This window comes from Microtus pennsylvanicus, chromosome 13, assembly GCF_037038515.1.
Source record: "Microtus pennsylvanicus isolate mMicPen1 chromosome 13, mMicPen1.hap1, whole genome shotgun sequence".
NCBI classification, from domain to species: domain Eukaryota; kingdom Metazoa; phylum Chordata; class Mammalia; order Rodentia; family Cricetidae; genus Microtus; species Microtus pennsylvanicus.
In genome coordinates, this window is record NC_134591.1 from 64,887,952 (window position 1) to 64,912,023 (window position 24,072).

General features: G+C 53.3%; 1 protein-coding gene across 2 annotated transcripts in view; it reads left to right on the forward strand.

The window, feature by feature from the left end:
• The window catches only part of Slc9a1 (solute carrier family 9 member A1), a 57,809-nt gene extending 33,949 nt beyond the window's left edge, over window positions 1–23,860 (forward strand). Inside the window, exons 2-12 of one of the 2 annotated variants that reach the window (XM_075944657.1) lie at window positions 10,405–11,027; window positions 14,297–14,547; window positions 15,554–15,771; window positions 17,273–17,475; window positions 19,127–19,216; window positions 19,630–19,700; window positions 19,814–19,987; window positions 20,208–20,322; window positions 20,487–20,588; window positions 21,299–21,371; window positions 22,146–23,860. In XM_075944657.1, the coding sequence (XP_075800772.1) occupies window positions 14,501–14,547; window positions 15,554–15,771; window positions 17,273–17,475; window positions 19,127–19,216; window positions 19,630–19,700; window positions 19,814–19,987; window positions 20,208–20,322; window positions 20,487–20,588; window positions 21,299–21,371; window positions 22,146–22,489 (1,437 nt within the window). In that variant the 5' untranslated portion in view covers window positions 10,405–11,027; window positions 14,297–14,500 and the 3' untranslated portion in view covers window positions 22,490–23,860. The remainder of the gene's footprint in view (window positions 1–10,404; window positions 11,028–14,296; window positions 14,548–15,553; window positions 15,772–17,272; window positions 17,476–19,126; window positions 19,217–19,629; window positions 19,701–19,813; window positions 19,988–20,207; window positions 20,323–20,486; window positions 20,589–21,298; window positions 21,372–22,145) is intronic. The other variant, XM_075944656.1, reaches the window with a different exon arrangement.
• The last annotated feature ends 212 nt before the right edge of the window (window positions 23,861–24,072 follow it).

Sequence of the window (24,072 nt, forward strand, 5' to 3'; positions counted from 1 at the left end):
GTTTGTTTGCTACGGAGTCTGGCGTTATGTTCCAGTCTGATTTAGAACTTACCATGGAGCCCAGACCGGCCCCAATTTCGTGCCTCCAAAGTGATGGGTCATAGGCATGCTCCATCACACCCAGTCTCTCTCTTTTGGGGGTGTGTGGTTTTTTCAAGACGGGGTTTCTCTACGTAGTCCAGGCTAGCCTCGAACTCACAGAGATCCCACTGCCTCTTCCTCCTGAGTGCTGGAATTAAAGACATACACCACCACTGCCTAACTCACACCCAATCTCTTTATGATCTGAAAGAAAACTTTAACTTTTTTTCTGTGTGTCATGGTGCATGTATAGAGGTTAAAGGACAGCGTTGGGGAGTTGGTTTCCCCCTCCCACTTTGTTGGTGCCAGGGATGGAGCTTGGGTAGTTGTTGGGCTTCGCAGCAAGTGACAGCCTGCTGAGCCATGCTGGCAGCCAGCCTGGTCTCTAAATGAGGGCAATAACTGCACAACTGCGTTAGGGCTGAGGCAGCTGGGTGAGGTTTTACATCAAAGTCCACAGAGGACAGTTAATGACTTGTACATAGTTTTATCTATTTGTGTGTGGGTATGTGGACGTGAGTGCGGTACCTGAGGAGGCCAGAAGGATTTTCTGGGAGCTGGGATTAAGGTTCTTATTGTGTAGCCCCGGCTGTCCTGGAACACATTCTATAAATCAGAGTGGCCTCAAACTCAGAGATCCGCCTGCCTCTGCTTCCCAAGTGCTGGGGTTAAAGGTATGCTCCTCCACACCTGATTGGTTGTTTTGTTTCTATTAAATATTTATTTTATGTTTGTGTGAGTGTGCCTGGATGTACGTATGTTCACTATGTGCACGCAGGTGCCTGCAGCTGCCAGAAGAGGATACTGGACCCTTTGGAGCTGGAATTTCAGGTGGTTATGAGTTACCTGGTGTGGATGCTGGGAACTGAACTTGGGTCCTCTGCAAGGGCAGCAAGTGTTCTTAACTCATTTCTCTAGCCCCTTAAACATAATTTTAACACTTAAATTTGTGTTTTAACTAACATATGAAAAATGCGACTCCGGAGAGCATTTGCATAGCATTCTAGAAGGCCCTGAAGTCTGTCTGTCCTCAGCATTTGAAAATAAAACAAAACAAAACTGGAGAAGCAGAAAAGTTTGAGGGTCTCCAAAGTCAACTTTGCTATGGCGGGCTGGGCTGGGGGTATAGAAAAGAAGAGACTCAGCTGGGCCGTGGTAGCCCACGCCTTTAATCCCAGCACTCAGGAGGCAGAGGCAGGAGGATGTCTGAGTTTGAGGCCAGAGAAACCAAAGAAAAAAGAAAAAAAGGAAAGAAAGAAAAAAGAAAAGAGGAGACGAAGGGAGTCAATTGCCTTCTAAAAGCACTTAGTGCTGGCAAAAGTACATAGTACTAGCAAATATTTTCTAATTAACATGAGTTTACTTAAAATCAAAGCAAGCCCTGGGGTGGGCGGTGATTAGTGGTGGCACACGCCTTTAATCTCAGTACTTGGGAGGCAGAGGCAGGCAGATCTCTGTGAGTTTGAGGCCAACCTGGTCTTTATAGTTAACTCTAGGACTGCCAGGGCTACACAGAGAAACCCTGTCTCAAAAAAACAAAAATAAAATCAAATCACCAGAACAGTCCGTGTCTGTTTTGAGAAAACGGAAAGAAATCAATGTGCATCACATGGTCCCCTGCTAGCGGACTAGCGCTGAGACTCAGGACCCCAGATCCCACTGGCCTGCCCCACACAGCCCTGGTCCCTTCCAGGTAGCGGCCCCGCTGTCTCCTGGAGCCCTCCTCTCCTGCCACTGCTCTGACTGCCAGTTCTGTCTCTGTCAACACTGTTTACTGCTGTCCTGGTCCCTGTCCTTCCCTTCACCCTGCGTGAGTCAGCATCTGCCTCGCTGCGCTGCGGGGGAGGGGGGATTCATTGACTGTGGCTTTCTGGAGCCTCTGGTGACTGGAGGCCCTGGGACACCAGACCTACTGCTGCTTAGAGCAGGGAGGAGGGGATTTGAGGGGTTTGAGGCCATTGAAATGGTTCTCTGAGCCACAGGGTGAAGGCTGATGGCAGCAGGACTTGGCTGCAGTCCATACAGATATGGGGTGGGGCCTGACGGTCAGGGGGAGCCCCTCTGTGTGTCTCAGGCCTGTGTGCCAGCGTCTTTTCCAGTGTCCGCCTCGGAGACTCAGAGGTCGTTGCCCTCTGCGCACTCCCTCCTCCCCTTCTTTGACAGGGATCTGATGACTTTTAGGAGGCTCCCATTGTCCCCTGAACCCCATCTTCCCGAGTGTCATCCTTTCAGGTCTGGGCTGTGCTTGGGGTGCCAGCGCTGATGTGGATGTCCAGCACACGTTCAGTCTGGAGGAGCAGCTGAGTCGGAGTGTGCACAGAGGGGGCTTCCTAGAGGAAGCGATGCCTAACTGGGTTTTGGGAAGTGGGTAGAAGTTCAAGATGAAGAGTTCCTCATTGTGTACACAGAAGCAGGGTTAGGAAACTTCTGGCAACGGGGAAGAGGGGTTGGTGGAGGTAGAAGAATGAAGACAATAAAAAAACAAAGCTCACCCCCCCCCTCCTGCCCCCAGACAGGGTTTCTCTGTGTAACCAGCCTTAGCTGACTTAGAACTTACTCTCTAGACCAGGCTGGCCTTGAGCAGCCTCTCCTGGAGCTGACTCCCAGCTTCAGCACTGGGTTCCTCAGGCTGTTGGCCCCCTCCCACTTGCTGTGGCCCATCTCCCTGTTCTGTCTTTTACCAGCCCCTCTGCCGCATCACAGGTGCTTCTGGGCCCAGCCCCTGACTCTGACAGAATAAGGCCCATCTGTGGTGAGCTCCGTGAGTGGAAAGTCTGGAAGACACCGGGCTCAGGGTTATTAGCACGCGGGTCCAGACCCGGAACTGCTTCTTGCTCCCTGGCTCAGCCTTCTTTTCCTGGCCCAGACAGCTCAGCATCGCTGTTGTTTTCAGGTAGATTTTTAGCTGCTTTATTATGTAGTCTTGATATTTCTAGGGGTGGGACCTGCTAGGAATAATTCGTAAGATGAGCCTCTCTGCCGACGCAAATAATTTCAATCAGACAAAATTAGGCCCAATAAAAGTTTCTCACGTTTAATGCAACGCTCCCAGGTGGCCAGGAGCATGGCAAGGGGAAGAGAGCAGGGGAGACCATGCAAAACCCGAGACCACGTGTTTCTTTTCTGGGCAGCTGCCTAAATAGCCTGTGGGAGTGGTCCTTACCCTCCTTGAGGAGGGGTCACTGCTTGGCGGGCTTCCCCCCCCCCCCCAGGTGGAGGTGGAGTCCATACCAACGCAGCTCCCAGGGGGAGGGGTCTTGAAATGGAGCTTCCTGCTCCAAGGATGGGTGCCAGGGGCTGGGGTGACTCTTTCAATCAATCATCCCAGACTGCTTGATATAGGGGTGTCAGGAGGCTGGGGTCTCACTTTTGACCAAACAGGACCCTATGCGTCCTCCCTTCCCCTTATAACCTAGAAAGACTCTGATGTATGGATTGAAACAGACAGCTGCTGTGTGGAAAGGCTAGGGAGAGGCACAGAGAGACCGGCTTTTCTGGGCACGGGGATGGTTCCTACCCAGGTACTGGGAGCAGATTTATTTCTGACTGTTTATGTGGGGGAGGCATATGGCAGACTTGAATTCTTCTGTTGATCCTGACAGGCTTAGGTTTCGTGGAGCTCAAAGAACTGGCAATTAGGAGACCTGGATTCTAATTATGGCAGCCCTTCCCAGTTATACAGCCCTGGTCAAGTCACCCTGCTTCTCTGACCCTTTTCCTTATCCATCAAATGAGGATCAGGCTGTGAAGACCCCAGCCCTGCCCCTCACATCGGCATCTGAGCGTGTCTCTAAATGTGCCCTTTCTCTGTGCTGGACAACCATTGTCATGTGACTTGGGGTCACGGGGAGTCTCCCCTCCCCCACACTCTCTCTTTTTCTCATGTGGTTCTGGAGATCAGACCCAGGGCTTTGTTCATCCTAGACAAGCTGGAATCCTGAGCTATTCCCTCCAGCCTTTAGTTTACATTGTTTGTTTGTTTGTTTTTAGAGACAGGGTTTCTCTGTGTAGCCCTGGCTGCCCTGGAACTTGCTGTGTAGACCAGGCTGTCCTCAGACTCAGAGATCCGCGTCCCTCTGCTGGGGTTAGAGGGATGTGCCGCCATGCTCCACTCTGCTCTTTTTCTTTTTCTTACATATTTTATTTTTAAGTGTGTGCGTGCATGTATGTGCACTTGCCCTGGGAGGCCAGAAGAGGGCGTCAGATCGTTTGGGGGTGGGGTTATAAGAGGTTGTGAGTCACCCAACACAGGTGCTGAGGACAGAACTCAGGTCTCCTGCAAGAGCATTAACCATTGTGGTCTCTCTAGCTCTTTCTATTTATTTATTCTTTGTTGTTGTTGCAGTGTCTGGACTGACTCCGTTAGCCTCCCTCATGCTGGGCAAAAACTTGACCCCTGAGCTGCACTCTGAATCTTCCTGTTTTATTTCTTATTCTCAGACATGCTCTCATTAAGTTGCTGAGGAGGGCCTAGAACTTGCTGTGCAGCCCATACAGTCCTTGAACTTGGGATCCTTCTGCATAGCCTCTAGAAGGGCCCAGGTCACGAGGTTTTTAGGGGAGACAGACTCTGCTCCTTAGGCATTTTTTTGTTGAGCCTTCAAAAGCCCAGCCTGGTAGCCCTGCACCAGGACACCATCTTCTCTTCCCCTTTAACACTGCTTGGCGTTAAGAACTGAGAGTCCCTTCTGCCTTCCTCTTTCCATGCTTAACATCTGACAATCGCATCTCAATCACAAGTAGTTAGTGTTTGCTCTGTGCTAGAAGCCAGGGACTTGGGTGGCTCTAAGAAGTTCCCACCCACACAAAGAATAAATAAAAAGAAAAAAAAAAAGAACTTTCCAGCCTTGGTAACTTTCAGCCTGGCAGTGGGGCGGTACATGCACAGCAGTTAGGGGTGTATGTGTACAGCAATGGGGGGTACATGCACAGCAGTGGGGTGTATGTGTATAGCAATGGGGGGTACATGCACAGCAGTGGGGTGTATGTGTACAGCAATGGGGGGTACATGCACAGCAGTGGGTCATGATAATGTATTTATATTATACTCAGCTGAAGGAAGTTTTACTTTAAATTTATTTATCGCTATTGTATGTGTGTGCATGATGTGGGCCCATGAAAGCACACACACGCAACAGTGCCCACATAGTGGTCAGAAGACTACTTTGTGTAATCAATTGGTTCTCTCCTTCCACTTTTTTGTTGTTTTGTTTTTTTGTTTTGTGAGACAGGGCTTTTCCGCATAGCCCTGACTGTTCTGGAACTCACTCTGTAGACCAGGCTGGCCTCGAACTCACAGAGATCTGCCTGTCTCTGCCTCCCAAGTGCTGGGATTAAAGGCGTACACCACCACTGCTCAGCTCTCCTTCCACTTTTACTTGGGTTCCAGGAGTCAGAACTCAGGTCACCAGGCTTTGTACCATGGGAACTTTACCCACCGAACCATCTTGTTGGCCCTTGATGAAAACGCTAATAGAGTAGTTGTCACGTTGTACGTCGGGCACCAGCATCGTTTGGTGCTTTCTCTCCTCCTCTTTGAGATTCCCTCTCAGTTGCATAGGCAGGCTTCAAACTCACGGTCCCCCTGCCTCAGTATCTCAAGTAGGTAGGATTAAAGGAATGCACTCCCATACCTGGCTCACTGCTTGGCATTTTTACCTTTATTGTCTCCTCTAATTCATCTGCTTCTACCCACTGGCATGCTAGAGGTGGGCAAATTGAGGACAGGAGCCGTAAAGTAACTTGACAAGGCCATATGCTGGTTAGTTACTGTGTCTTGGTTGGGACCTAACTTTTGCTAGCTCTGGAAACACAGCGTGGGTAGGCACTTCTACCTCCTGCACTTCTGTCTGGGATCCTGCTGAGGCAGTGGCTGATTCTGAGCTACTCTTGCTCCTCGGGTCCCACCGATGAGATCATAGTGAGAACCCATGTCTGACTAACTGCCACCTGTTGCCCTAAGAGCTGGCAGCAAAGGCCCTTCTGGCTAAGCTCGGTGCATGGTTCCTGGGACAGTGCCTTCAAGAGGACCGTGAGAGAGGAACTGCGTGAAGGCCTCCCTGGGGAAGAAGGGCTCATGGAAAAAATGGCTGCCTCTGGTCTTTCGGGAACAGCTCTGGGCCTCTTTAGTCCTGGGTGGGTCCTCTGAGAAACCAGCGAGGTAGGAAGCCAGAGGGCATGGTGTGAATGACTGAGAGCAGACTCCGGGCCTGGATTCTTACCCAGTTATTGCTTTTGTGGATTTAAGCCAAGTTGCTTAATTAACCTTTCTACGCCTCAGTTTTCTCATCTAAAATTGTGTCCTCTCGAAGTCATGGTGAGGAGCGAATGATATCAAAATGGCTAGCACACATCGTAACCCGTAGAGCCACTGTAGCTTCCCTGTGAGGCCCTGTCTCTCATTGCTGTGGTTGAGAACAGCTGCTGGGGCATTGATGAGGGGCGTAAAGAAATGGAATCACTGTGCATTGAAGAGAGAAGTCCCTTGGGCACCAGCTGAACTGCAGCCCCAGAGTTGTCTTCAGGGCTGGATGCAGGGTGGCAGAGCCCCCGATCTGCCGTCTGGTCCCTGGTGACCTGATACTGGGGGGCCTCAGAGATTCCTCATCCCAGCCTCCTCCATCTCTTCCCAGGCCAGGCAGGCCTGTGACAAGCAGAACCAGGAACATGTGGTCACCCTAGGAACCGTGGGTGACATGGGACAGCCTTGCCTGCTCCACCGTGCCCACCCAAGCAGATGGAGACAGCCTGAGAATAAAATGTTTTTATGGTGAAGGGCGGAGCAGCTGCAGAGAGCCTGGAGAATCCCCCAATCCAAACTCTTAGTCATTTCTGTCGGTGTGCATTGTGTGCGCATACATCGTGTGCACACATGGTCACACCAGCACTCCAGTGGGAAGGAACGAACACCTCTCCACCCACAGCGCTTCTCACAGGGAGGCCAGCCTGCAGCTGCATTCATTGTGCAAGGCTGGGAATGTGGAATTCCACACCTTCCTGCCACACAGCTCTGCGTGGACAGGATGCCTGGAGGGACGAGGGATGCTGTGGGGCTTAAGGGGTCACGGCTTTTGCAGTGCACAGCTCTTGTGGAACTGGTTCTGTGGCCACTGACCATATCATGCTGTCTGAGATCCATTCTAGCTCCCTTGTCTCTAGATCTGTTTCTAACTCTGTCTGCCCTACCCGAATTCCATTGTAGCTAAGTCACTGGTGCTACAGTTTGAGTCCTGGAGGAGCCCTCGATATTGGCCCTTTGTCACCACGCCAGGGACCCCACTACAGGTGTCAGCCAGTTGCCTGTGTTTCAGGACACTTGGGGGATACAGGGTGGGGACAGTTGGAGAGGGACAATCAAGGACAGACCACAGGCAAGCGAGCTGCTTTCCCCAGGAGTCTCCTCCTCCTGAGGGACACCGCCCCTCCCCCGAGCATTTTCCAGTAATGTTCCACCCACTGCAGGCAAGAAGCCAAGGGTGAAGAGATCCTGTGGCCTGGACTCAGCCTAGAGGCCCCTCAGGCCTGGAGCCCCCAGCAGAATACTAGGAAGCAGGACCAAACGGAAGACTGGGGGCAGATGAGAGGGGAAGGACGCCAGGGTCATGACTGCAGGCCGGGTCCCCTGGGAGCTGATTCAACAAAAGAAAGCATATTGTCCCCTGGTCAGGAGACCCCAAGCCCAGGCCTGAGCAGCCTGTGAGGGCACATCCTGCCTCTCAGAGTACCAGCTCCTCGTCTGTAGGGATACCCACTGTTCACCTGCCAGAGAGGACTTATTCCAGAGTAGCGTGGTCATCCCCATGAGCTCCTCACAAGGTCCCAGGGCCCAGCAGAGCCAGCTCAGGGAAAATATTGACACTCCAGCAATGGCTGAGAACTCTTGACCACAGGCTCGAGACAGCTGTACTAGACAGAACCCTTCCTTGCACACCCAGACTTGTCTTCCGCTGCATGCAGCACTGCCCGGCTGTTCTCAGGACTGAGTGTGACCATGAACTTCCAGCACAGCGCTGGTTCTGGGACACCTTCAGGAGCAGCAAACATCCCCACGTTACTGCTCCTAGCTTATCTCACTCACACACCCTCTCCAGACAGGAGCTGTTTCTGCTCATCCCTGGATCCCAGCTCTGTGGGTTGGTCTGATGAACACAGGACGAGAGGCATTTTCCCAGCCTTTCTGCTAGGTGGAGGTGGAAGCTATCTTCTGCTTACTGTGGGCTCTCTGTCTTCTTCTAAGACAACTGCTGTTGCTAACTCTATAGAGTAGACCCACAACATTCAAGGAAGGCCAGCTGACTGGGGCTGTACTCTTTTTTGGGGGGATGGTACTTTATAAAGCATCTATTTATGTGTGCTCATGGTGCCATAGCCTGCCTGTGGGGATCAGAGGACAACCTATAAGAGTTGGTTCTTGCCACTGTGTGGCACCCAGAAGATCAAACTCAGGTCATCAGGCTTGGCAGCAAGCACTTCTACCCACTGAGCCATCTCACCAGTCCTTAGAGCTGCACTCTTGATCTTGGAACACTGCTTTCTGTGCTTTCTGGCCCATTGTAAGAATCTAGTCCCCTGAACTCAGTTGTCTCATGTTCCTATGACTAAATACCCGTTTAAAGAGAATTCGAAACTTTTTTGTTTTGTTTTGTTTTGAGACAGGGTTTCTCTGTAGCTTTGGTGCCTGTCCTGGAACTAGCTCTTGTAGACCAGCGTAGCCTCGAACTCACAGAGATCTGCCTGCCTCTGCCTCCCAAGTGCTGGAATTAAATGTGTGCATCACCACCACTTGGCTAGCCTATAGACATCTTTTCAGCACACAAGGAGCATGTATGTACAAGGTAGCTTTGAGGTTTCCTTCCTGCCCTAAGACAGAGATGGGTTTTTCCCTAGTGTGTTTTCCGTGTCTCCTGGGAGCTTGTCATTGTATGGGGACTGTGGTGTACTAGTGTTCCCTGGGTCAGTACTGAGCATAGGAGTGCCTTTGCTTTTGGGAGAAATGTCCTTCCTTCCCAAGGCTCTGGGAACGAAGAAGGCAAAGATCTGTCGAGGCAGGTCCTTGAGGATCACAGTCATTCTCAAGTCAGCACATACCGTAGAATTTACCAGCTCAGGAAGAGGAGGGAGCATCGTTCTTGAGCAAAGGGCTCAGTCTCTTGACCGAGCTGGCTTTGGGGTCTGGTACCCAACATTGCATCTGGGTACCCAGGTCTTCCCCCACCTTCCTACTGCAGAACCAAACCGAAGAACTCATAGGGAACACGGCTCTGTACCCAAACCTGTCATCCCCGCAGCCCGTGTATGGAGCCTCAGCATGGTCCACAACAAAGAATGGCCAGCACCGCTTGGGAATGGTTGGTGGGTGTCAGGATGGCTTGATGGGGAGGGAGGCTAGGAGAGCTACAATCTCAGAGTTAGGGAGCTGGCTGGGAGCGGGGCATCGGGAGCGGGGCATCAGATCTGGGTTCTCTCGTGACTCTGCTACTGACTTGCTCCAACTTTGGGCGAGTCTCTTTACCTTTTCAGCCTATGCTGCCCTGTCTTCAGAGTGGGTGGGATTGCACTAAAGGCAGAGTAGGGTGGCAAAGAGGTTTTGCTTTGCTTGCCAAAACTAATGGCTTTTGACCTCTTGGGATCTTTTCCTGATATCCGGAAAAGCATGCCTCGGTTATGTCCACGGCCTCCTGCCTGCCAGTCTGGGATCGGAAATTTATGCATGTGCTCTGCCAGTTTGCAGACCCAGGCCTATTGTCCCCACGTTTCTCCTAGCGGTCTCTCTGCTCTCTCCACTTTAGCACCGTTCACTGCTGGCCTGTGATTTAGACACTTCCATGGCATGGAGCCCTCCCTGAGACAGAATCATTAAATTGTTCTTCCCTGGGTGGGGCAAAAGTCAGCCTCCCTGAACTTGTGCCTGAAAAGATGCCATGGGCTCAGGAATAGCTTGCTGCCTTGGGTACTTTGCACCTTGGTTGTCAGTTTAATTTCTGTCTGCTAGAGGTATATAGAACTGCTGCTTTCTGACAGTCTAGGACAGTGACAGAGACAATTAATGAATGTTCTGTGAAATCATCGATCCAAAGTGGCTCAGAAGGGAAAGGTGCTCGCTGCTAAGCCTGAGGACCTGAGTTCAATCCCCGGGACCCATATGATAGAAGGAAAGAACCAAGTCCCACAAATTGTCCTCTGATATCCACCCACGTGCCATGGTGCATACTCACATATATATGCATGCATACACACACACACATAAAATAAATGTAAATTTGAAAAATAATTTATTTTATACCACAGCCCTGTGAAGCTGGTATTATCCCTTCCATTTTACAGGCAAGGAAGCCGAGGCTCAGAGAGTTAAGAGAGCGGCCTTCTGAGACCAAGCCTGTGCACCTCTCGCCAGATGCTCTCCTGGTCCCCAGTCCTGTCCCCAACCTTCTGTTCTTCTGGCTCCCCTGAAAAGCCCACGGCCTCCCATTCTCTCGTCCTTCACAGGTTTCCATGTGATCCCCACCATCTCGAGTATCGTCCCGGAGAGCTGCCTGCTGATCGTAGTGGGGCTGCTGGTGGGGGGCCTGATCAAGGGCGTTGGCGAGACGCCCCCCTTCCTGCAGTCAAACGTCTTCTTCCTCTTCCTGCTGCCACCCATCATCCTGGATGCGGGCTACTTCCTGCCACTGCGGCAGTTCACGGAGAACCTGGGCACCATCCTGATCTTTGCTGTGGTGGGCACACTGTGGAACGCTTTCTTCCTGGGTGGCCTCCTGTACGCCGTGTGCCTGGTGGGCGGTGAGCAGATCAACAACATCGGCCTGCTGGACACCCTGCTCTTCGGCAGCATCATCTCGGCCGTGGACCCGGTGGCTGTGCTGGCTGTCTTCGAGGAGATCCACATCAACGAACTGCTGCACATCCTTGTCTTCGGGGAGTCCCTGCTCAATGACGCCGTCACTGTGGTGAGGGGTCAGGCCACACCACACGCACATGGGGCACAGGCAATGCCTAATCCTTCCACTGGTGATAATTTGGATGGCCATGTCTCTCCGTGCTTGTGTGTCAGACAAGCAATGGAATGTGGATTCTCTCTCTTACTTCAGGACAACCTGAGGAGAGATGCGCTATTCTCATCTTAGAGAGCTAGAGACAACCGCGGAAGTCAGACAACTTGCTAGAGTGTGGCAGAGCTAAGGTTTTAGGCAGTGAGCTTGATCTAGTCTGTTGCCCTGTAGGACCTGAGCTCTTGGCCCAGTAGGTCATTTGCTCCTTGGCCAGCTTGCATTTTGTTGCTGTCTTGCCCAATTGCTGAACTGCTTCGTGCTTTCCTTTCTTCATAGCCCATTTAATCTCCAAGAAGCCTTTTAGCTCCAAGAATTGGTATGTGCAGGGTTTGGGCAAAGGAAATGAGGAGTCTGCTCCCCCAAACCTCTAAAGCATCATAAGTGAATTTAGTAGGTCAGGATTGACTACTTTTTTTGTGTGACTTTAAGCAAGAGACTCCTCTTCTAGGCCTGTTTTCAAGTGACAGAGTAGTAGTGCTGTCTGCCACAGGCCAGGGGAGAGCTCTGTGGGCTTCCTCACGCACATTAGTCCCCTCCAGAGCTGGGCTCCTAAGAAAGGGTCTGTACACACAGGAAAACACAAACGACAGAGGTCCATGCCCAGTCCTGCTGGCACCGCACTCTGTCATCTCCAGCCCCTCTGGATGCAACAGAAAGTAGGAACAGAAGAGTGCTTCCTAGCCTTGGCCTCAACGTCTTCCCGTGCCCCTCACCACTTCTTATACAGTGGAGTCTAGCCTGATCATTCAGTTCTCCATCTTGGTCTTTTTAGCAGCAGCCCCTGCCAAGGGACACGAAAGCCTCAGCTCATGCAGGATGCACCAAAGTTAGTCTCTCATTTTCCTGGGATTCCTATAGGAATTCTCCCGAGCCATCTGCTGCTTTTTCTCATGGCGGGAGTAGTGTGAGCTCAGGCCACATTGGGCGCCAAAATGTGGGCGTATCAAAGAGTTCCACAATAGCCTGGAATGAGTATAACAAAGGTTTATTTATTTGGGGATAAACTCACAGTAAGGGTAGCCATCTGTGGTCCTCTGTGTGCATGGAAGCTGGGAGCCGAATCCAGCAGAAAAAAGGGGTCATGCATGATTTTCATGTGCACTTCTAGTCCTGAGATCATGCCCAAAATGGGCCGATATCTAAAAGGCTATTGACTTAAGAAATTCCCACAATGGAATAATTCTTATTAATGTGTATCTGAAGCCAGTTGGTACCTGAGTTGAACCCTGCCCAGCTGAGTCTGGATAGGAATTCATGTTGACACTACTGGAAACAGTGACATACTCTCACCGAGTTGATAACTCAGATCTGGGTGTGTAGGGTCTATGCCATCTCCTGACAGTAGTGACAGTGGTGACCATGTGGCCAGTGTTCAGGTGCTTCCAGTCTGAATGTAGCTTGCCTTATCTGGTTTGCATATCCATTGGGGTTTCTGTTGCTGTGATAAAATACCAGAGCAAAAGCATCTGAGGAGGAAAGGTTTGTTTGAGCCTACAGCTAGGTCAGATCACATCCCATGACCGAGGGAAGTCAGGACAGGAACTCAGGGCGGGACCCTGGAGGTCGGGGCTGAAGCAGCAGCTGTGGAGGAACGCTGTTTATTGACTTGCTCAGTCTGCTTCCCTGTACAACCAGGACCACCTGCCCAGAGGTGGTACCATCCACAGTGAGCTGCGTCCTCCCTCGTCAGCCTTTTAATCAAAAAAATTCCCCAAAGCATTGGCTCCAGGAAGTCTGCTTCTGCTGGAGAGTCATTCTCCCAGCTGAAGGTCTTCATCCCAGGTAACTCTAGCAAAGAACAGCCAGGCCATGGCATTCTGATCCAAGTGTTCCTGCATGAAGAAATGGAGGCAGTAGGAGGCTCCACCAGCTAATGCGTGAGATGCTAGAGTCACATGACCCCCAATCATAGCTGCAGGCTAGAAAGGAGGACCTGGCCTCTGTACTGTTCAGTGGCCCGTGTGGCAGACCATGAGCGCACATGAGCGTCCCCAGACCAGGAGTGAGGTTAGCCTTGGGCAGAGCACACCTGCTCCTGAGGCCTCTCCTGTCCCCCAGCAGGTGTGAAACACCAGCAGCACTGGGGCCCAGCGAGTGCCCAGCATCTGCCCTTCCTGCCAGGCCCCTGTTGGACCTTTTCTAGGGCTTGGTACAGCTGTAAACACCATATTTCCAAGATAGTGATGCTGCACCCAAGCTGCCTGGCATCAGCTCTCTGTCCCTTCACCCTCTCCTGTCTGCCTCCCCTTCCTTCCAGGCCTGGAAACTCCCCATCTGGTTCCTGGCAGAGCTATCTAGGGCTGGATTTGAGTAGCCTGGGGAGCCGCCATGTTGGTCCCTCAAAACAAAACCCAGAGACTGAGGGAACAAGTTCTGGGCCTGGTCCTGCCCCTTGGTGGGCCCCCCGGCATGTTAGTTGATATGTCTGAGCCTCACTGTAGCAAGGAGATAGGTATAGGTATCCTTGGCCTGCATATCAATAGAGATAGTCGGTACGTGATGACCACTGCAGACTTTCCCGTTGCCAGGCTGGGAAGCTGTGGGGGCCTCCAGCTCCACAGCGTCTGAGTTAGGCTGTTCCTTGGAACTACCCGGGCAGCTTGTTTAGATGGGGATTTGCCAGTCCCTCTTGGTGGATCCCAGGTTGCATACGACCTAGCCCGTGCACCTCCTTCCAGAGGTTAACGACGGGTCCTATCCTGGTTTGCTATTGAAACTGGCCTGCTTTATACAAGGTCAAGCAGTGAGATACGTAGACCTGGTGGCACCAGTGGCAGCGGCAGCACAGGGAGTATTGTGCTGAGCACTCTGTTAGCTTACTTCTATGACAGCCCTGTGACGTGGGCGCTGCGCTTGCTCCCACCTCTTGGAAACTGAAGCACAGAAGATTGGGTTACCTGCGGTGTGTAAGAAGGATTGCCGCTTGGCTGCCCAGCTTTAGAGCTTGCATTCGTGACCAGCAGGGTGGGCCGCAGGCCTCCAAAGAAGAAGGTCCCGGCCCCCAGGCCAAGGTTCTATACCTACTCAGCACTAGGGTTTCTCTGCTGCGTATAGGCTATGTTCATGGCTGTGGGCTGTGGAGGGTGGGATAAGCATGGGTGGGCTAACCAGGGAGCCGTGGGGCCAGGCCCTGCCCTCCTGCCCACCAGCCTGCCTGCCCTCTCCAGGTCCTCTATCACCTCTTTGAGGAGTTTGCCAGCTATGAGTATGTGGGCATCTCGGACATCTTCCTTGGCTTCCTGAGCTTCTTCGTAGTGTCCCTCGGCGGGGTGTTTGTGGGCGTGGTCTACGGGGTCATCGCAGCCTTCACCTCACGGTTCACCTCCCACATCCGGGTCATCGAGCCGCTCTTCGTATTCCTCTACAGCTACATGGCTTACCTGTCAGCCGAGCTCTTCCACCTGTCGGGAATCATGGCGTGAGTCGGGCACGACAGGTGATGGGCTGGGTAGGGGAAGCCACTTAGCATGACATCCCCACATCTGTGTGGTCACCAAGGAGCTCCCCAGCACCCGAACTCTGGACTCCAGACTTCGCTGGTATCCACTGGAATGATCCAGGTCGTTAGCGGATTGGGCTCTGGGGTTCAGGATTCTGAAGATTGCCTGAAAGCGGATGAAGCAAAAAAACAACCTGTGTTGGCTAGGCTCAGTCACAGGAAGCAGAATCTCGTGCTTCCTGAAGTCTTAGGTCTCAGTCCTGCACAGGCTCCCTAGAAAGGCCTTACCAGCATTTACCAAGCCTGAGTCGCAAAAGCCCTGAGGCCTCTGTTGAGTTTGCAGTGGTCCATGGGAAGAGTCAGTGAGGGACAAGGAGAACAGAAGTGCGAGGCCAGTCTAAACTGGGGGACTCTGGGTAGTGGGGACAAGCCTGCAGAGTTCCCCAGAGCAGTGGTTGTCAACCTGTGGGTGGTGACCCTTTCACAGGGGTCACCCAAGGCCACTAGAAAACACAGATATTTTCATTATGATTCATAACACTAGCAAAGTTACAGTTCTGAAGTACATTGAAAATAATATTATGTTTGGGGGTCACCACAACGTGAGGAACTATAAAGGGTCGCAGCATTAGGAGGGTTGAGAACCACTGCCCTAGTGGGGCCCTGTGCCTTGGGAGCATCGCACATGGAGGGAGTGAACCCGAGAGACCACATTGGGCAGATGCGGTGTGGCCTTGGAGACGAGGCCAAGGCTTTGGAGTTGAGTGGACTCACCTCAGTTAGACAAGTGGAGGTGACTTTATTTTCCCAAAAGTTCTGTCTCTTGTCTGAAAACGCATGAATTCGCTGGCCCCGTGTATACTTAATGTGATGGTCAAGGAGGCAGTGGGTATCTGGTCCTTATGCGTTCCTAGCAGGCAGGTGGTTGGTCAGCCTGTTAGCAGTGGCGCAGCTCACCCCGAACCCTTTCCTTCTCTACCCCAAGCCTCATTGCCTCAGGAGTGGTGATGCGTCCCTACGTGGAAGCCAACATCTCCCACAAGTCCCACACCACCATCAAATACTTCCTGAAGATGTGGAGCAGCGTCAGCGAGACCCTCATCTTCATCTTCCTCGGGGTCTCCACTGTGGCTGGCTCCCACCAGTGGAACTGGACCTTCGTCATCAGCACCCTGCTCTTCTGCCTCGTTGCCCGGGTCCTGGGTAAGGGCCAGACGCAGCCTGAGGGAGGAGTGTGTGACCGACTGTGACCGTGCGAGCACTGTGGAGGGGCTGTGATACAGTGTGAGGCCAGACCCAGGTCACGGGAGGAGCGTGTGTGTGTGTGTGTGTGTGTGTGTGTGTGTGTGTGTGTGACGGCAGCTGTGTGGAGGAGACAGGCTGTGTGTGTGGTAAGGTACAATACTAGCTGGGTTGTATCGTATGGTACAATATGTAGAAGAGGTGGCCTGTGGGTGTCCAGTACAGTGTATTGAGGGTGCTGGGCTGTTGGGTGTCTATAATATAACATGTGGAGGGGCTGAGTTGTGGGGTATGTCCAGTACAGTCTGTAGAGGAGCTAAAGTGTGGGTGTATCTATGACAGCGTATTGAGGGACCGAGATGTGGGGTATCTATGGTATAGGTGTAGAGGGGCTAAGTTGTGGGGTCTACGACAGCGTGAGAGGCTGAGCTGTGGGTGTATAGTGTGCGGAGACGCCAGTTTGTGAGATGCGTATACTGAAGTGTGTTCCTGGCTGAATGGTTCCTGGCTGCTCCCATTTCTTCTCTGCGATGCTGACGTCATTTGAGACCACTCGGGGAGAGACACCCTCCCCTTGTAGTTAGTATGGAGACGCTGGGGATGGTGTCACAGAGAGTCATAGGGAAGGGCTTTGCAACACTCCAACAGCCCAGTGGCTTTCTCAGGCCCTCAAAACCCAGCCTGTCGTAGCACATATGCCCAAAGCCACCAGGCTAGTGTCACCTGTGATTCCACCCCCATGTGCCAGATTGTCCTCACTTCAGTGGCTCGGCCACTGCTTCCTCTTCTCTGTGCTGAGAGCCAAGTCTGTGCTTCCCGTTACATTTGCGCGGAACCCTGGCTGTGATGGTCTGTGTGTGTGCTTGTGGACACAGAGCCGTCTGTGTGATGGTGTGTGTGTGTGTGTGGACACGGAGCCGTCTGTGTGATGCTGTTGGGGGGGGGGCATGGAGCCGTCTGTGTGATGGTCTGTGTGTTGTTTGGGGTTTTCTTGTTTGTTTGAGATAAGGTCTTACTATGTAGACCAGGCTGGGCTAGAACTCTTGGAAATTCTTCTGCCCAGCCTCATGAGTACTGGGATTATAGGTGTAAGCTGCCTGTAAAGAGTTTTGTGGGGTTTTTATTGTTGGCAAGCAGGTTTTGTCTGTGTGTTTAGTGATGCTGGGGATCAAGCTGAGGACCCCAGGCATGTGGGGCAAAGCACCCTTCTGCGTCCCTCTCCTCACTGCCTGCATTGTGAAGTACACTTTATTACGGACAGTTCCCAATATATAGAAAAGGAGAGACAATTTCCCTGCTGCTCATCTGTTTTAATAAGTAACGATTCATTACCACTCTGTTGTCTCCTCATCCCTTGACCCGTAGCCCCTGAAGGCCTCACTCAGAAGTGAGTGAGCTAAATGGGCTTAGTGGGAGGGGCTTCCTGGGCCACCTGACCTCTCCTCTGTCTGCTCCCTGGCAGGTGTGCTGGGCCTGACCTGGTTCATCAACAAGTTCCGCATTGTCAAGCTGACCCCCAAGGACCAGTTCATCATCGCTTATGGGGGCCTGCGAGGGGCCATCGCCTTCTCCCTGGGCTACCTCCTGGACAAGAAGCACTTCCCCATGTGTGACCTGTTCCTCACTGCCATCATCACGGTCATCTTTTTCACAGTCTTTGTGCAGGTGCTGGGCCTGGGATGGGCATGTCCCTGCCTTGGGGGCCCTGACTTTTCTGGTGGAAAGGGCTATGGGTACCTTGTAGCTAACTTGCCACATGACTTTGGGCAAGCCATCCTGCTTTGTGGCCTCAGCTCCCAGCTGTGGTAGTGAACATTGTGAAATCAATGGTTAGTGTGTGAAGTGACCAGAGTATGCCCAGCTCTGTTGAGAGCCACGGATGTCACATGTGTAGCTGGCAGGCCCGAGATCTGACTGTCCCAGCTCAGGGCAGGGCTGCGGTGGTTTCCCGGTTATTGTTTCTAGCATTGCAGAACAGGCAGCTGAACATCTCTTGAGCCGGGAAGCCTGAGGCCTGGGCTCAGCCCAGTGTCCACTAGCTGTGTTTCTTGGGGAGGTACTCCTGTCTGTGTCTCAGTTCTCCATTTGTGAGGTGAGGAGACCCGGCCAGATGATCCCAAGAGTCCTTCAAGCCTGCTGGTCAGTGACTGCTGGGCATTTAAATGACAGTCTCTACCCACCTCTCAAGGGAGTCTGTGTGGTATGTTGCCCACTGCTCTCCTGTAGCTGCCTGGCCTAGAACAGGTAACAAACTTGGCCTCTATTTCTCTTGCATCCTCTGCCTTGCCTGGGCACCTCACACGGTGCCAGAAGGACACACCTTTGCCTTCTCATGAGAGAAAGATATGGGGAGACCTCCTGGATGGGGCGCAGTTTCTGTCCTTTCACAGGAGCGAGCTCCTCTTTGCCCTCTTTCCCGCTCCATCCTCAGACGCCCTGCCTTCTCTCGACTTTGCTGTTGAGTCTGTTCAGTGGATTTCCAAGCCCACTTTCACTGAAGGTGGCATGGTTCTGACCTCCTTGAACCAGCCTGCCTCTGGCCCTAGGAAATCCCTCAGCCTCTGTACTGCTCAGTTCCCTCATCTGTAAAATGGGAACATTTTAAGGAGCCATCTTTCAGGGATATTGCAGGTATTGAAGCCCAAATCCTAGGGAAACACTAAGAACCTGTAAGGGGGCAGTGCTGAGTTTCTCTGTCTGCAGGGGACTGTGTGGGGGTGGTCCTCTGTCTACAGGGACAGTGCAGAGGTTCTCTGTCTGCAGGGGACTGTGTGGGGGTGGTCCTCTGTCTACAGGGACAGTGCAGAGGTGATTCTCTGTCTGCAGGGGGCAGTGCTAAGGTCTCCAGGCCTGACTTCTTGGGCTGCAGAGCAGATTGGTGATAGAGCCCACACTGAACCCAGGCCCCAACTAGACGGGCAATGAGGCTTGTTCCACAGGTTGGGCTGGTAGAACTCTGACAGGAAGAAGTGCACTTTAAAGCACTTTAAGCCGGGCGGTGGTGGCGCACACCTTTAATCCCAGCACTCGGGAGGCAGAGGCAGGTGGATCTCTGTGAGTTCGAGACCAGCCTGGTCTACAAGAGCTAGTTCCAGGACAGGCTCCAAAACCACAGAGAAACCCTGTCTCGAAAAACCAAAAAAAAAAAAAAAAAAGACCTGCCTTTATTTACATAGTGAGGTAGAGGGTGAGAAGCCCAGTCCTGGGAGATTCTCCTTGCCTTGGGGTGGGGGTGCCCCTCAGGAAGAAGGGATGTTCCTCAGCCTCCCTGCGGATGTAGCAGAACCAGGATGTCAGATTCTCACCTGCCCTCCAGGGTATGACCATTCGGCCCTTGGTAGACCTGTTGGCTGTGAAGAAAAAGCAAGAAACTAAGCGTTCCATCAACGAGGAGATCCACACCCAGGTACTGGAGGCTGGGCTGGGCCTTGGGTTGCAGGAGAAGGCTGGAGCTGGGGCGCAGCTGGGCCTTAAGCGTACCCTCCTTCATCCCAGTGCTAGGTGATCTCTCAGCCCCTGGAGGTCCCCCACCAGACTCTAGCTGAAGGGGAAGTGTGGTGTGAGCAGTTGGGAGCCCAAGAGGCTGTTATACCACCCCTGGCTCTACTTGACACCAATCTCTGTCATTAGTTGCACATGGGTTGGAGGGGGGGCACACCAGAGTGTGCGGCCTGGGCTTCAGGATGAGTAAGGGAAAGGCGCCACCTCCTGGCTACTCCTGGAACTACAGGGCCCGGCTAAGCAGACTATGGGTGAAAGTGGGTGGGGTAGGGAAGGAGCCCAGTAGTAAGGCTTGACCTGGCCCTGGGCCCATTTCAGTTCCTGGACCACCTTCTGACAGGCATCGAGGACATCTGTGGTCACTATGGCCACCATCACTGGAAGGACAAGTAGGTGAAGGTCTGGTGGGCAGGAGGGTGGGGAGAACAGTTAAGGGTTCTTGGGGGCCTGGGCATCTTCTCATGCCTAGGAACCAGCCCCATCCACCTCCCTCCTCCCACAGGCTCAACCGGTTTAATAAGAAGTACGTGAAGAAGTGTCTGATAGCTGGCGAGCGCTCCAAAGAGCCCCAGCTCATTGCCTTCTACCACAAGATGGAGATGAAGCAGGCCATCGAGCTGGTGGAAAGTGGAGGCATGGGCAAGATCCCGTCTGCTGTTTCCACTGTCTCAATGCAGTGAGTGCCACTGCCAACCTGGGCAGCATCTGTACCCATGTTAGCTCCCCCAGCCATAGCCTGGGATGGCCACCAGGGCCGTGTTGTTTAGCTAGTCAAGGTAGCCTTTGACTTGAAGCCATACTAGGGCTTAGGACTTTGACTACACACCCCTGGGCTGTCCGCCAGCATGACCTCCTGCTGCCAAAATGGCGACCTAACCTGTGTTCTGTTGTCCCAGGAACATCCACCCCAAGTCCATGGCTTCAGAGCGCATATTGCCAGCATTGTCCAAGGACAAGGAGGAGGAGATTCGCAAAATCTTGAGGAGCAACCTGCAGAAGACCCGACAGCGGGTGAGGTCCTGCCCCAGCCTGGCGCCTTCTTAGCTGCTCTCCTCTGAGCCTCCTTGCCTCCTACCATGCCCTTCTCCTGTCCCCCATACAGCCAGGCCTCCTTGGCCATGGCCTCCCAGCCCAGCTTGAGTCCTCCCCTCTCCTGATGACTGTTCTGCCCTCAGCTGCGGTCCTACAACAGACACACGCTGGTGGCCGACCCCTACGAGGAAGCCTGGAACCAGATGCTGCTCCGGAGGCAGAAGGCCCGGCAGCTGGAGCAGAAGGTGTGTGTCAGGCTGGGCCTGCCTTTCACGCATGCTCGAGGCTGGATTCCTCTTCTGCACTCTCACCCCAGGGCACCTCCGGCTCTGCTGGGCTCCTCTGAGGGCATGCACCTGTTTCAGAAACAGACACAGCCTGGGAGGTTTGTTAGTGGAGTGAGGCTTTGGGCTTTATCCCCTGAGGAGCCATGCTGAGAAAGGGTGGGGATGACACAGAGAGAGAAACAAGTGAGCTCAAGGGACACTGGGAGTGGAGCTAAGCAAGACTTGGTGACTGGGTGACCAGTTTGAGGTGGGGTCACTGGGAGGAAAGGAATCTAAAGGGGCTGGTAGAAGTCAGAGTGCCCAGGAAAGGAACAAGGCTTGATGCTAGGTAAGGAGCTGAGCTCAGCTGCGGTGGTACTGGGGGCCATACGGGACTTCGACATGCTGCCTCGGGTTGTGTTTTATTGCTATTGTTTTAATCTAGAATCTTGGGGTCAGCTGTGAGCTGGAGGCAAGGCTAGCACAAAGTAGATCTGTTTGAGTTTGCCCAGGAAGGTGGCACAGCTTTGCCGAGAGCCTGGGACAAGTCCCCTGAAGGCCCCGAAGTGTCATTGTGGGTGCCGGTACGGACAAAGCGAGTGCCCATCGAGGAACCATTGTCTCAGTGTCTTCCAGAGGGCTTCTGCCAGCCCACTGCCCACACTCACCCTGTCTGCTCTCTCTGTCAGATCAGCAACTACCTGACAGTGCCGGCCCACAAGCTAGACTCACCCACCATGTCGCGGGCCCGTATAGGCTCAGGTAAGGTTAAAGAGGCCCTCAGGCTGGGTGTTTGTGCCAGCGAGAGCCTCAGAATCATAGGGGAAGATGAGCTTTTCCCATCATGACTTCTTCTCAAACCTTGAGTTATGTCCATACTGGGAGGGCTGGGTGTTCACAGAGAGGGCAGCATAGCTCTGCTCTGAAATCCAGGCACAGAGGTGCTGCCGGGGGGACTCAGGGTGAAGACTGCAGTGGGCAACAGCACAGAGCATCCGGTAGGGAGGCAGAAGTCACTAGTCCGTGAAGAGGAACGGGGGCAGACGTAGACCGGCAGGTCATGGCTCGGGAAAAAGCCCATTTCTTTCTCTTAAAAAAAAAAATTTATATATATATATATATATATATATACACACATATATATATATATATACCTTATGTGCATTGGTGTGAGGGTGTCAGATCCCCTGGAACTGGAGTTACAGACAGTTATGAGCTGCCATGTGGGTACTGGGAATTGAACCCTGGTCCTCTGCAAGAGCAACCAGTTCTTTTAACTGCTGAACCATCTCTCCAGCCCAAAGCCCTATTTTTTAACCTGTGGGACACCAGTAGGAACTCCTGACCCAGAGAGGGCAACCGTGTGATGGAAGAGCAACTGGTAACCGGCGTGAAGCCCTTAGACACAGATGCACTCTTGGGAAGGTCTGAGAGCCGCTAGCACAGGCTGAAGGGGTCCCTGAGGTGTGGCACGCACTGAGCAGGGCTCAGGGGCGGAGCCCATCCACCCATCCATGCTTTGTTTTCAATCCGCAGATCCGTTGGCCTATGAGCCCAAGGCAGATCTGCCTGTTATCACCATCGACCCAGCATCCCCACAGTCACCCGAGTCTGTGGACCTGGTGAATGAGGAGCTGAAGGGCAAGGTCCTAGGGCTAAACCGGGATCCAACAAGGATGACTCGGGAGGAGGAAGATGAAGATGAGGATGGCGTCATCATGATGCGGAGCAAGGAGCCCTCATCCCCAGGCACTGATGATGTCTTCACTCCTGGACCAAGTGACAGCCCCAGCTCCCAGAGGATACAGCGCTGCCTCAGTGACCCAGGCCCTCACCCCGAGCCCGGGGAGGGAGAGCCTTTCATCCCCAAAGGGCAGTAGGCCCAGGCCAGTGGGTGTCCCATAGACTCTCCCACAGAGTGGGGACTGGGTGCTCCCCTTGCCCTTTGACCTGGATTGGCCCTGCCCCCTTCCTACGCATGGCAGCTGGGTCCACAGCCCCCACTGCAGCACGGCTTGCCCTGCCTCCTGGGAAGTATCCTCTCCCACCAGAACTGCCTTTCCAATCCATTTGGCAGAGAGTTGGACTGGTGAGGCAGGCTCTGCCCTATCTCTAGAGCCAAGCTCTCCCGTCCTGGAACCAGGGCTCCACGAGGCCCTCCCGTCCCACAGCCCCCTCCTCATCCAGACCAATTTTCCATCTTTGATCATCATTTCTAACCAAAGAGCCTCTGGCTCCACTGTGGCCCCACCAGGAAAGGAGGGAGCCGAACCTTCCTTGGCCTTGACGGGATCTCCTGAATCAGAGGACAGCAGGCATGTGGTTGGGAGACAGACGGGGGACCCATGGCCGACCCACGCTATTCCTGCCAGCCATGGCACCCTGGCCCGCCACCTGAGCTGCTGGCTCGGGGCACCTCTGAGCTCCTGCTGGGTACTGTGACTGGGGGATGAGGACCACGGGCCTCCTGGGGCTGGGGCTGGAGGGCTGCCCACGCTCCAGGTAGTGCTGCCTTCTTACAACGTTTGCACCTCCACGTAAGTACGATTCCGTTTGCACAGAGGCACTCCTGTTTCCAGACCCTGGAGACTCCACACCAGTCAGCCCCACCCTCTTCCCCTCCTTCCTTCCTTCCTGCTGTCTACCGCCTTCCCCTAAACCGAACTTCTGCCCACTGGGCTCTTGCCCACGGCACTGATTGAGATGTGGCCCAACTTGTCAGGATTCAAGCTCACGAGCAAGGGGCCTCCTGGCACCTACCTGCTCACGGGCCTGCTTTACTCTGTTGGCCTGTTCCACCACCACCCCCATCCGACCCCTCTCTTACCTGCATACATAGCTTGCAGTGAAGCCCAGCCCTGGGAATAAGGCTTCCGCTGAGGGTGCCCTGTGCTGGCCAGGGCTGCTGGAGTAGACAGAGCACTGGACCCCAGAGGCCTTTGCTCACAAGCACATACTCCCTTCTGCCACCATGGCTGGGCACAAGCCCACAGGTGCCTGTCCAGCCTCCAAGCACTCCCTCCCCAAGGATAGTGCAGTAGTCAGAGGGGTCCCTCCCAGGGGTGGGGCCATGGGTGCTTGGCCCAGCTGTCTCCTCTCCATGCAAGTGCTGTTTCGGGCAGGAGTTGCCATGTAAGGTGACATCGACAACCATGTACAAAGCCACTGCAGCTGCCGCCGCTCTGCCACCTGTACAAAAGAAACTGAACCTTTTTCATATTCTAATAAATCAATGTGAGTTTTTTATAAGAGTCCAGGGCTGCTTCCTGGGAACAAAGGCACCTGAGGAACTAAGTTCAGAGCCTGGCACAGAGACACCGCCACCATCATCTGCTGGTGGGGTTGATACTGTGTGCCAAGTGCTGGAGATACGGTGCTGAAGGGCAACAGTTCCCAGTGCCCACACGGCTAGAAACCCCGGTGTGTGAGTGGGGGCAGCAGGGCAGCCGGCTGTTATCAGGGA